This window comes from Schistosoma haematobium, chromosome 1 (genome assembly GCF_000699445.3).
Source record: "Schistosoma haematobium chromosome 1, whole genome shotgun sequence".
Taxonomy (NCBI): Eukaryota; Metazoa; Platyhelminthes; class Trematoda; order Strigeidida; family Schistosomatidae; genus Schistosoma; species Schistosoma haematobium.
The window spans coordinates 18,658,491-18,672,723 of NC_067196.1; the positions used below are offsets into that span (position 1 = coordinate 18,658,491).

Genomic DNA, 14,233 nt, shown 5'->3' on the forward strand with positions numbered 1-14,233 from the left:
AATTAACATACATTAACTAATATTTCTAGTGACTGAACTTACATTATCAAAGATAATGAATTCATAAATGAGAAAAAAAATATAAGCAGTAACTAAGTGTTTTTGGTGGAGTTTTGTTCTCTGAGTTCAGAGAACAAAACTCCACCAAAATCATCCACCTGAGCTATATATCTTCACCATCTCAGTAACTAAGTGTTTTATACCAGATATCAAATATATAATACTGATAAGTGGAAGTAATAAAGCTTATAGTTACCAGATATCTCGATGATTTATTAAAATTCTAAGATTAATCAGGACTTTTAAATAAAGCCCCTTAAATCTTTCGATTTGATATGTTTATGATGTTTTTTTATGTGTATTATACCTTGGCCATAACTGAGGTAAGAATGATATAAAAAAAACATGCTTCAATTGTCTTATATATATACAGCTTTATTATGAAAAAAAGTAATACAGTCTGCTTACTTGTAATGCAATTAATATTGCTATATTCCCAATCAAAGTAAATAGAATTCCTCCAAATATTATAATAGTGTAATCGCGTGATGCAATGAAAATACGTAGACTTACTGAAAACCATACAAACAAATAAGTTGCACATCCATAAAGACTCATATCAAATAATTGTTGTATATTTCCATGTGAATCATAAAATGTACCTTCGGAGAAGTGATTTCCACCAGTAAGAAAATAAGTAGTACCATAAAATATTATAGTACCATGCCATATTCCATCTAATATCCATAGACAAACATACCATGATCTCAAGTTTGCTTGATGTTTAAGCTATTAGTAGTATTAGTTTTCGATTAATAATAAAGAAAGAAAATTTTCGTAATTAATATCTTTTTGATGGGATCATCTAATTAAATATCTTGAAATACTAAGGTGCTCAGCTAAATACATGTCGCCACTTAAATATTAACTACTGAATTTTCCAACTGTTTAGTAAAAAACGAGTAAACTATTTAGTGGCTCTCTCTGTATTATATTATGACTGTGAAATATTTGTAGCGAAAGTTGAGGATGTGCATAATTTGCAATTATTTGACCATGGATTTCTTCAGAGCCTTGGTCACTAATGATGCTCTCATTAAGCTAATAACTCTGAAGATAGGGAAAGAGTGCCAAATAGACATGGCAAATGGATTATAGACCAGGATAAAAGGGATGCAGGTTACTGATACTTTTTCATCACCTAATATGGAGCGAAATGGTAGTTAGCTTCGATGTAAGTTGGAGGATTGGGGGTGATAAAAAGAAAAATGAATTCTTTAATTTTAGTTTCAGCTATGTTGAAAGATACGTTAACTTCCTGTTTGGGGTCAGTAATATAATTGGAATTTATTCCAAGCAAACAACAAATTATAAATGAAGGAGAACTATGGGAAAGTAAAGGCGACTTCCCATGAAAAAATATAGTGCGGTTGTAACCGATAATGGATCGAATTGTTGTATTTTTGACATTTTCCTTCTGTATAGCTGAAAACGTTAAATAACAGTTAAAATGGGATGCGGTAACACAGATATATCTCTTTATCTTCCCCTGAGTCATTCATTTTCTCGTTCTTATTTAGATTATTATTTAAATTTCAGTGGTTCAAGTCTTAATCATTTCTTTTCGGTTTGCTTCTATAAATAGTGACAACATATTTTTTCATGTCCTGGTTTGTTTATTAATGAACTATCGAATAACTTAATTATATTTAGATTGAACATTACTTAAATATAGTGTATGTTACTCGCAGCCGATTAGGCCTGGAACGAATTACTCCCTTTTCATTCGTTCTCACCAAGTCTTTCCACTAAGTAATGGAAACGCTTCAATCATAGGTTTTCCAAAGTCACAGTGTGATATAATTAGAAGTTAGATCTCAACAATGAGACTCCTATTCTAAGAAGAATCCTAAATTTCCTATTTATTTGGTGATAATAATGACCTAGGGAACATATAACAAAATAGTAAACCAAAAGAAAAAGTAATCAATGACAAATGTCAGCTATCAAAAACCTAGAAAAGTACAATAACACCAGCTTATCATGCAGATTCAATTATCTTGTAGAATAAACATATGTTTAAAATCATTTATCAGTTTTAATAAAGGTGACAATTTATCCATTTTAAGAACAAGTCGCGCATTATGTGAACTAACAAATAAATGTTAATTTATCCTCGATATTGTATCCAATATTTAATATATTACTCACAAATTGGTTTTTATAAACTAACATCAAATTGTATTCTAATAGTAGTTTTAATCATGAACCAAAATTAATTGGAGAACCTTTGTAATTCAAGAGGCACTGAAATATAATTTCTTCCTAATTTGAGAAACCTCAAACCCCATGAAAGGTCACATATAAAACTTTTAGGATGATACAACAAAGTCAATTAATTAAAATTTTCCAACACACAATTTTTAGTTATTTCATAATTCTTTTTCAATGTCGTGGAAGTGTTAATTTCTAACTTCTAAGTTTGCTGATCTTGCATATTACGTATTCAGCCCAATCTTGAACCTTGAATATATAAGTCAGATATTAGGTGTAGTCATAAACTAGTGTTTCGAAAAATTTCAAAAACATATGAGACAGTCATCTAAAGTTCTCTCGTTCTCTGTATGCTGATGAAATTTAATAATCTATATCATTATAAATAAAAAATAATAATGAATCTGACAGTATGTTTATTTAAAACCTACCTTTCTATAAAGATATGGATTCGCATTTAATATATCATCAGGTAAATGACGTTCAAACAAGCCAAAAAGTAAACACATTAACGATGTTACAGTTAAATTGTAAATTGAAAATAAAACAGTTTCAAATGTTGCTACAGCTGAGAAACCACTATAAAATGTATAAAGTAATTGTGTTGTTACAAATGCAACACATTTATAATAGAATAAATCCATTGTTAAACATATTCGATAATTAGCTCGATGTCCATGAACTAAAAGAAGACGTTGTAGATGTCTGTAATGTTTGTAATAAAATAAATAAATAAACAAAATTTAAAAGATATAAAACCATTAGTTTGGTATCATTTAACAGTTTTTGTAAAAAGCTTAAATAATTTATTTAGAAAATCATAAGTATTTGATATCATAAACGTCTACCTTGAATATTTGTCTAAAGAAATAGCATTTAATTACAAGAAAGCAATTGTTTATTTGAGATTTCAATGTTAAGGTTCTCGGATATTTGGAATAATTTGTTCGAGTGTTTCTTTGAACATAAGTTCCTAATTTTGCAGTAGAAATGGAAATATCCCATATCTACTAAAGACATCTTGGTTGTTAAGTTTTATTAGCTTCTATTTATTAGTAAGCTGAATTTATACGATTTATCAGTCTGATAGATCAGTGAAAGGTTGTATTTAGCGAAAGTAAAAAAAGAGTGATAGTTATTTTTGTGGCAAAAAATGGATGGAAATGTACATAAATATATTTATGGATAGATTAGTCGGTAGATAGATAGATAGATAGATAGTGGAGTTCAACCAGGTCTGATGTGAGATATCAACTCACTGAAGACAATGGTGTATGGTGGCGCAATTTCGTGGATTGATTGAAGTTAGATATTAACACCTTTGGATACCGGCCGGCTCAGTGGTCTGATGGTTAGGCGCTCGCGCGCAAGACTGGCAGGTCCTGGGTTCGAATATCGTGGGGGGCGCGATCGTACTGCTGGGGAGTCCCATACTAGAACGAAACGGCCGTCCAATGCTTCCAGGTTATCCATGTTGGCCTAGCTTCAATTGACTCATGATTTCAACCAGTGAGATAGATAGATAAAACAGTATGTTGTTGGCTCTCCATTTTGATGAACAAAGCCTTTATGTATCAGTTTTTATTCATTGTTATACTGTTTGTTATAATTGATTTATTAATTTTAAATGGTTGTCTAACATACTGTAATAAAATATCAGATTTCTTTTTTAAACAGTTTTTAAACAGTTTAGTGGTAGGTAAAATAACGTACTTAGTTGGATAGCAACATTTTCGATTACTATTCGACGAGATAGATATCTCTTTGCTCAATGTTCAAATTAATATAGCTTAATTGTCTGAACTATTCCAGTGGAAAATCTGTTTTTTTTTTTTTATTGAACTAAACCAATTTACTGATGTGATTGTGAGTTAATGGAAAATATTTACAAAAAGTTATGTTATGAAACCAAAAATTTTTTTTGAATAGTATTTCCTTTGACTTCGCCGAGCATTTAATACTGTTGAATGGGTTCAGCAATATTCGTTATCTCCTCATGCTGTAAATTACAATCAGTTCGTTACTTACAATATCAAATCATTCTGTTACAACATTCAGAGTTTTATGAAAATAGTCCAGAGTTGAATTAAATTATTAAAGATTTTAGTTTTTACACATATTCAACCAAATGAGTGTTTTACAAAGTTAATCTAAATAGCAATTGTGAATGATTAGAAACACTGAAATCATTTCTAGAAACAATTTCCACTTTATGAATTTCATTTGGATAAAAAAGTATAATTCGTCATGGATAAACAACTGATAATAACGTTTTTCACTGAATGTTTCACTATTTTATTCTTAATTGAAACCAATTAAAAATTACTTAATACCAACGAGTATTGAATACCTGTTTCATTACAATTTAGAACTTCTCATTTATATTATCAACCCTGATCAAGTAGTGAATTAAAATCAAATCCCTATAGGTAACCTATTAGGTTTTTACCATTCAACTGTAAATAATTCTTTCAACAATTTCTTTCCTTTTTAACATTATCTAACTGTTATTATTCCTCTATTATAAACGATAATTTAGAATCACTTATAAATCAATTAACTTCATCAGAACACAGAACCAATTTTTAAAGTTTCCAGGTATCCATTTAGACGGTAGTTACTAATACATATCAGTATCTAACCAATATAGTATACTGCTTCCTTTCACAGTCTATTCTTACGCAGTGGATTCCACTGATAGCCACCATCCATTTTTGCCTATAATACTATCTAATTGTTTAAATGGAATTAGATAAAGTGAACTTCGAAGCTGAAATCTGTTATAACTTGTAGTTTTGTGCCCTTGATTCTTTGTTTTTGACCCCGTCGCCAATTGTTATGACTTGTGGCCTGTGTGCCCTATTATTATATAACGTGATGATACCGCCAATTAAAGAACAGTGAATTATAGATCGGATCAATGACGCATAAAACACGTACAAGCAGGCTAGATTCCTTATCGACCTTGCTTACCGCCTAACCCAGCCTGTTAAGTTCAAAACACCAATCTCAACATCTGTGATATCAATCATTTATTTCAAACATACTGGGTTTATATACCAATCACATAAACCACATCATACCATAAAATAGGAGACAACATTTGTACAAGATTTAGTCAAATGTGGTTGTGAATGTGGGAGGTAGTAATTGATAGACTAAGTATAACTCAAGAATGTTAAATCGTATAATAACAGTTGATAGATGAAAATAAAGCTTATGATAAGAGGAACACGAATATGAATAGTTTAGATATTCATCAATTACATGATAAAAATATACGTTTAGTATTTATTCATAAATGGATCCCAAAAGTTACCATTCATTATTCTCATCAGGATATAGTAAAATCTGATGATCGAGAGCCAATTACTTTAGTCGGAAACCACAGTGTTTTAAACAACTAAGTACTGAATTATTTTAATTATTATTGAGAACACTACACTTGATATAAATTACTGAATTTGTTGTGAATTGGAATATTTCCAAAATTTAGTTTTATAATGAGTCCTTATATGATTATTGCAAAAATGATGTATCTTTAGGTCATTTAATGTTTTATATTTTTCATCAAACTTCGTGTATCCTATGTTATATCATTTGATCCATATTTTCAATTGTCTATGATCAATACTTCATAACTGGATCAGATAGATAGCTAAATAGCACATATTCATGTATAACTAACCATGTATGACTACCTTCAACACTATTTAATTGTTTAATTCATTGAGTTATGAAGTCATAATTAGCGTCCAAGGAAAATTTTGCTTCAGAAACTCTTATTTCTAAAATCGTCCACAGTATGGTGACAACCGCAAGTCGTTTTTAAAATAACCAGAATCCATACAATCAGTGTTTCTATTGAAAATCAGTCAAATCAAACAACACATTATATATTTTGTAAATGATTTAACAGGAATTATTTCACTTTCTGCCTAGTATTTGTTAGTTGAAACATATAATACGTTGATTAAGAAGTAGAGTGCTCTTTTAACTGAAATTGGATAATTATAACACACACTTAACTGATCCAAACACTTTTACACAAAAATTATTTAATTATAATTTCATCAGTTGAACTAATATCAGTATGGGGGCTTGTCGAGATTGTGGAATGTTATTGAAATCACAAATCAACCTAATTCAGACAGTCACTGAAAATCAGGGAGCACTTGACAACTGTTTTGTCCTAGTATGGGACTCCTCAGTGGCAGTGCGCAAACACAACCTCATCACAGGTGATCGAATTCAGGGTATTCAGGTCTGGTGGCGAGGACTTAAACTTCAAAACATATGACCAGCAACAAGTGATCAACATATCTAGCTTAAATCAACTTGCGGTACTGCGATAGAGGGTGCACACTGAGAAGTCCCATATGAGAATGAAACAGCTGTCGAGTGCTTCTTGCTTTTCTATTGTTGTCTAACTTCAGTTGGTTAATAGTATTAATAAATAAGCATATCACTCTTAAACTTAAATAGCAAAACAAATCTAAATTTCACAATTCTTTCTAAATTTAATAATGACTGTGACAATTCTAGATGTGTTGTTTAACAATAAATACTTAGATGACTTACTTAAACTGTGGAATGGCATAATCCGAAGCCCGCACAGCTTCTTTTCCTTCTTTACCATGTATACCAATTCCAATATTAGCTTGTAATAGCATTGCAACATCATTACCACCATCACCTATTGCAGCTGTGATCGGAGGTGTACCAAATTCTGATAAACCTGAACGTACAAGTTGTACAACTGATGCTTTCTGTAATGGTGTCATACGACAACATAATACAGTAGTTAAATGTAAGCATAAATCCAAAAATGTTTTTCGTAGAGTAGGCTATAAAGATGACAATTATAAAAATTGGAAATAGAATATATCACTAAAGTAATGTAAATTATTTCACAATGATCAAAACAATAAATCTTTTTATACCAATTAGTTCGCAATCGAAAACCAGTAAATACTGACCAACAGTAGTATCTTATCTGATGAAAAATATTGATTATTAGTTTCTAAAGTTGAAACTCAAATCACTGAACAGTAAAGTTTGTACTGTGTATTATTATCGAGATGAAGAAAATAGGCAACTCAATAATTTATTATAATGTTAATCAGCGCACTTAAATCAATCGATGTCGTAAATTGTTTGCGTGTATTCAGTTATTATTTAGTTTATATTGACTAATCCTTAGTTAAATATATTCGAATTCGCCTGTTAACCGGATAAGACGATCAGAAATACTTTGGCGAAATTTTTACATAGTTTTTCAATCACTGGTGACATAATAAACGGCTTTTTTCACATCGAACATAACTCATGTTTACAGTCTTTTTCTGTCTTCACCTAATGGATCATCAGTGACTGCTAGGAGTACATTTTAAACAGTTCTGAGGATTTTTTTATATTATCAATTACAAACAATCCTATTAGTTATTCTAATGCTTTTAATTCCAATGTGTATTATACTGATAGTACAAAGATATTGGTCTCATCACAGGAACTGATGATTATTTGTTCAATTCTTGGTTTGTTGTTAAAATTTACAAACTTAAACTATGTTACTATCCAGTGCTTGAGGGTTTTTTAATGTTTACAAAGTTGACGTTATTCCGTGATGAAAATATATTAAAATAATATAAACTATACTTCAAATACTTAGGTTATAAAAATATAAGATTTCTTCATTTATAAACTTTTGCTGTGACCTAATATGAACGTTTATGAACTTTATCATGCACTTCACAACTGATGAACCTTAAAAAATCTCCGTTCCAATACACATATGTGAATTTCGACAGTCAGAACACAATGTTTAATCTCATGATCAGATTAAAATCAAATGGGTTTTGAATTTAAAAAACAAACTGATAAAGTAATGAATAATCACTGAGTAATCAACAAAATCAAAACTATCTACTCCTTAGTGCTGATTATATTATAAGTGCTAGATAAATCTGAAGCGCTCACTACTCAACAACAAATCATTTAAAAAAATTGGAATCTTACAAGAGGTCAGGAAAGACCGTAATAGCACTGTGTTAACGCTTGTGACATTGGTTCGAGTCTTACGAGGAGAAATAGTTGGCTGAATAATGCAGAAACCCATTGTTACCAAATGCTGAGCGATAAAAGTCATAGGTTCTGGGCCTCCTATTGGTTGGTTCTAACCAGTTAATATCGAAACTGATCGAATGTTTAGTGCTTAAATGTAAGCTTCTTATTTGAACTTTCATAAACAATTACGAGGTATTCGAATAGATTGGAAGTTTGCTTTACAATTAGCTTAAACATATTAAAGAAAATAATCACTTGTGGTTTCACCGTGCCAAATATCAATAATGACATTTTATGACAGTAAATGCTTCTGTCATTGATGTGCTTGAATGCTATTACGAGTTCGCCTTACTCGGTAGACGGAACGAAGGTCGAAGATACAGTGACACGATAGGCTATTCTAATCCGTTATCCCCGGCCCTGCTCACTAGATCAAGATGTCTTGATGAGGCGCAGAGAATGTATTCTACAAGCACCCAGAAAATCCGAGGTCACTGAGCACACAAATCAAGCTTTTTTATACAATGATAGAAATGCCCTTGGGAGAGCCACAAAATATCATACTAAAAAAATCCGTCAACCAATGATAGTCAAGGATTTCCGAGTGGAAAATATAAGCCGTAGGTCAACTAAGCGTCTCCTGGCGCGAAACGTAAAATTCAAATTTTCAGAATAAAACTACAAAATTAGGACCTTTTCCAGGTGAGTTCTGAGGATCTAATGTCCTCAACAGTCATTTAGATTGATGATGCCAAAACAGCTATCTGAATGGTAGAACTATAGACTTATTATCTTTTTTAAAACATGAATGGGGATTTTATTGTTAGCCATAATTATACTTTATTAAAACTTGTGACTTAATGGTTATGTCGAGGCAACCGGCTCACAATGCACATTTACCTTTACGGACTAATAAATTATAATCCTTTACATCATCAGCGGGAAAACGTAATCGCTTACAAATTATAGTAGTCCTTTACAATTTATTAATCTCAATAGTTGAAATCATGGGTCATTTGAAGCTAGACCAACATGGATAACCTGGAACCATTGGACGGCCGTTTCGTTCTAGTATGGGACTCCCCAGCAGTACGATCGCGCCCCCCACGATATTCGAACCCAGGACCTTTCGGTCTCGCGCCAGGCGCTTAACCAACTAGACTACTGAGCCGGCCGGTATCCAAAGGTGTTAATATCTAACTTCAATCAATCCACGAAATTGCTCCACCATACACCATTGTCTTCAGTGAGTTGATATCTCTTGAAGTCTGCCACTAGTGAGTTGGTGGTCTAGCTTCAATTGACTCATGATTTCAACTATTGAAATTTCTAAAAGCCCCACAAAACCCCTTCTGATAACTTAATAATAACCGAATAGTGATCGATTTCATATATGTCAAGTCTTTTCTAGCGTTGATCGATTTCTATAGATCAGTTTTCAGTGCCACAATTTGGCATATTTTTCTTTCAAAAGTCAAAACATTTCATTAAACTTGATGCAGAAAGTTTAAAGAGATATCACTATATACAAACGCTAAATTTATATTAGGACAATATGGTAACAAGCTACTATTAACTTTATTTTCCATATTTCACTAACTAACACTTACTCTTATATTGGATAGTGTTGTTACGAGATGGTATATTGGATTATGTATTCATCACAAAGCATATAAATAATATCAGATAAAATGTAACTTGAAACCACAAAGCAGTGAATAACGACTTCTTTCTCGTTTGGAAGTTTTTGGCGATCTATAACAACGACCATACATAGGTTTGAACGCAGGACGTTTAGATTTCATGGAGAGCACAATACTACTGAGCTTTTGAGTTATAATCTAGTGGTTCGAGTGACCCGATTTTTTTTTATTTTGCTACCTTATGTAATCGTGATGTGATTTCACAATTTTTTACTAAACATATCAAGGATTTTCCAAAAGATGCTTTTATATTTTATTAACCCACCATCTATAAAGTAATTTTGACATCTACCCTTTCTGTTCAGTGCTTATTTAGTTGTCACGTACTTATGCTTACCAAACGTTATCTCTTTCAAATACTTAGAGGTTTTATTCTTGATTTATTCTTCCAAGTACTATACAGGTGAGTTACTGTTTGTGATGCAAAGTGAACTACGATAGTCATGAAACTATACTAATGTGTGGTATTTTAGTAATTGCTTAGCAACTAGCCCAAATGAATACATATAGAAATACATTGTGACATTTGTATGTCAATAATTATTGATTATTAAGTAATCTGGAGTACATTTTGTTTTTAGTCACATTCTTCATAGAGGTATATTCACTTATCCCATACACTACTACTTCTGTGTTAGCGTTGAAGATACTACTCTGTTGCTTGAATTCAGATAAATATAATCATTTTATACCCAAAGTTAGTTAAATTCATTTGGTATTGTTTTACTTGTAAATCCCGATTGTTATTCAGGACTGCAATTGATTAGTCTCTTATTGGCATATGTGCATACTGGCGGATTGCCTCGATATAGCCTTAATTCACAAGCATTACATGCAAAGATTGATAGTGTCTGGCAGTGGAATACAAGATATGCGTTTCGTCCTAATTGGGACTCGTCAGCTGGATGTACCTGCATCTCAGAGTTGATGTACACTCTGGGACTTGAACTCAGTACCATTTACTTCAAACGCCATCGCGTTATTCACTTAGCTACTGAGTCCTGATAACCACTTACTTGTTCGATGGAGTAAAGTTAAAATTCACTTGGTATTGTTTATTTGAATTTTCTCATTGTTATTTAGGACTGCAATTCATCAGTCCCTTATTGGTATATGTACATACTGTGCATATTGCCTCGACATAGTTTTAATTCACAATTTGAAGAGTCTGAAATAGGCCGAAACGCACATCCTGAATTCCACTGTTAGCCACTATCCATCTTTATATTTAAAATTAGTTAGTTAAAACTATTTAATTTACGATAAGCATTCACAATAATACATTGGATGATTATAAAACCTCTCTCGTCATTACAAGTTAATCATAATATCTTGTTACCAAAACAAAAAATGAACAAAACTTACATGCAATGCATATCGTAAACTTTTACCATCTATTACAAGAGCCATTGGTTCACCAGAAGAACCAGGTCTTTTTGAATGTCTATAACGTGGTCGATCTAATTTATGTTGTAATGATCTACTTGTAAACAATTGTTTATTATTATTATTATATAAATCAATTTCATCAATAGAATTATTTTGATAATTAATCTCAACTTTCATACGACACTTTAAGTTTGTTTTCATTTTGATTAAATTAATTGGTCTTTTAAATAATAATTTTATTTTCTTTTTTAAATTTCTTTTTTCACGATAAATTTTTAATTTTTCTAAATAATTAAATAATTTATATGCAAAAGTAAAAAAATCATTACAATTTGTTAAATGTACTAAATTCATATTTGGTGTAAAATGTCCAGCAGAACGACTAACAGTAATTGCTGTCTCTTCTTTATCACCAGTTAATACCCAAATCTAAAATTCAAAATAACAATAATAAATAATCAATAAAATAAAATAAAATAAGAAATGGGAGGATAAAAGTTGACTTAGTAACAGCAACAAAAAGAATATGATAGACAAACAATTGTGTTACTAGCTGATTTTAAACCTGAAAACTTTATAACTTAAAATTGAATTTATCTTTGGAATTAATTAGTTAAACAATTATCTCATAACTAAATTTCATAGAAACTTTTGATGTAACATTGAAAAATTGCTTTTGATATTTGAGCAATTTGTCTTTTGATCCGCCTCTTTCCCTTTACGCTGAACATTTCAAGTTAAGACTATACACTGTAATGAAGTTTGATATTTTTCGTGAAATGTGACTTATCCACCTAAGACATTCTTTCGTGATTTCCTCCTCACTTGGTAGCTGGTTTAAACTCTGCTATAGCAGGTTATTGATGACGGTGTCTGGTCAACGGATATAGAGTACTTCAAATAGACAGCTTTTTGTAAATAGTCGCTTCAGTTTCAGCTTAGCCATCACTAGGCGTCGATATGAGGGTACATTAGCTAATTTCTTTCTCGTTTCATCTTCCATTAACCTTCTGAAGTTTTGATTAGTGGGGATGAGTTTGATATGGTCCTCCTGTTTTGATTTGGACATCCAGGCAGCATCACAGCCCCCACACAAATCAATGATAGCTGCTACTAGCCTCATTTTTATTGTGTGGCACATATGTATTTGGTGCCCTGTTGTACCAATGTTTAAGTGTTCAAATAAATGTTAAAATAAAATGGTGGGGTCCAGTGAAACCCATATTGCTCTGTTAAATCATTCGTGCATGAAAATACTGCCATAGTATCTTCATACTCTGTGTTATCCTTTATTCGACGTCTTCGTTCATGTCTCTCATCAGAATATTAGAGTCTTTTCATGAGCAATTCTCTACGATAGACTTCAGCCTACCATATAAGCGATATTTATTATCTTTGCTACTATTATTGGTGGGCGCGTAGAACTGAATGACATTCAATGTAATTCATTCCTTCTCTTTGTCGGAGGATGATTGATGAGCTTCAAGCCATGAGCTTCCCATCCTACAAGCTCTTTTCAGGCTTCTTTGACCAGCATCAACACAACTCCCCGTGTATGTAGAGATATCATCTTCTTCGTGATCAGAATATAAAAATGCCGCTTAATTCACACACTATGAGGTTATATCTTCTCGTTTCCGCTACGTTTTGAATGATCCTCCAGGTCTACAACACTGCCTAAACATACAGTGTACTTATATTGATTTTTGATCTGGTTTTCAGAAGGCAAACAGATACAGTGGTTTTTAGAGAATCGTAGCTTTCCTTCTGAGGTGGCATAGCCATTTTAAATGAAGAACACTGTACTCCTAAAGCAGATTTTGAAAGGTTAAAATAACTTTTACTGGTTATCAGGTTTTAGGAACGTTCCTTCTTACAACCAACAATAAGATTATTCAAACCAATGCTAATCAAATTAACATTCATACTCGTTGCACGAGCTGGCGACTATCTGAAATTAATAGTTCAGTGGACAAAGAATTGCCTATTTGAAGCTAAAGGTAGTGAGTTCGAGCTGTGGAATATTCATTGACATTGGGGTCTATGTACGAGTCCCAAATGCAACCTAAATTCCACTGCTAATAACAATCCATCTGTTGTATAAATGGTTCTATTAAAATGTCTAGTATTGGTTACTTATAATGCGTGTATATAGAAAAAAAATACATTGAAGATTTTCTTACTTGAATTCCAGCATCACGGAGGTTTTTTAAACATTCATGAACACCAGGTTGAAGTTTATCTTCAACTCCAGTAACACTAATCAATGTTAAATTACATTCAATCTTTGAATAAATTATTTTTAATGCATCACTACGTTCAGAGCCAAATAGTGAATTGGCATGATAAAATTCATTGAGCAAATGGTAATACTCTCTAGAATCCACTTGACGACTTGCATAAACTAATGTACGTAGTCCATTGATAGCAAACTGTGTAACATGTTTACTGGCTAACTGTTTAAAATCCGCAGTTGATAAGTTACTTATCTAGAGAAGAGAAATAAATTATGAAATATTTTTGATTACCAATAAGTTGTAATATTTGTTAGGTTACGGTTGTTCACACTGATTAGATCAGAATCTCAATAATAATCGAAATTCTGTTAGTTATATTTCGTCACTATTTATAGCTATTCATTTATGATACAAACCTTGTGTATTGCCTCTCAATAAAATTGATTGAAGTGATTCTTTTGAGATTTTCAATTATCTTTGCGTTTCATATACAAAATTACCGAATGATCATCAGTTGGTTATCGGGGGTTGGGACTGTCAATTTTATCCCAGTGTGCTAATGCA

The 14,233-nt window shown here is 31.7% G+C and overlaps 1 protein-coding gene across 1 annotated transcript in view; it reads right to left on the bottom strand.

Moving 5' to 3' along the window:
- Nucleotides 1-14,233, bottom strand: part of MS3_00004232 (uncharacterized protein) — a 35,957-nt gene that overhangs the window by 4,945 nt on the left and 16,779 nt on the right. The window contains exons 3-7 of the mRNA XM_051212122.1: nt 13,616-13,921; nt 11,409-11,861; nt 6,856-7,121; nt 2,706-2,979; nt 469-789 (exon numbers count right to left, since the gene is read on the bottom strand). Of these exons, the coding sequence (XP_051073320.1) occupies nt 469-789; nt 2,706-2,979; nt 6,856-7,121; nt 11,409-11,861; nt 13,616-13,921 (1,620 nt within the window). The remainder of the gene's footprint in view (nt 1-468; nt 790-2,705; nt 2,980-6,855; nt 7,122-11,408; nt 11,862-13,615; nt 13,922-14,233) is intronic.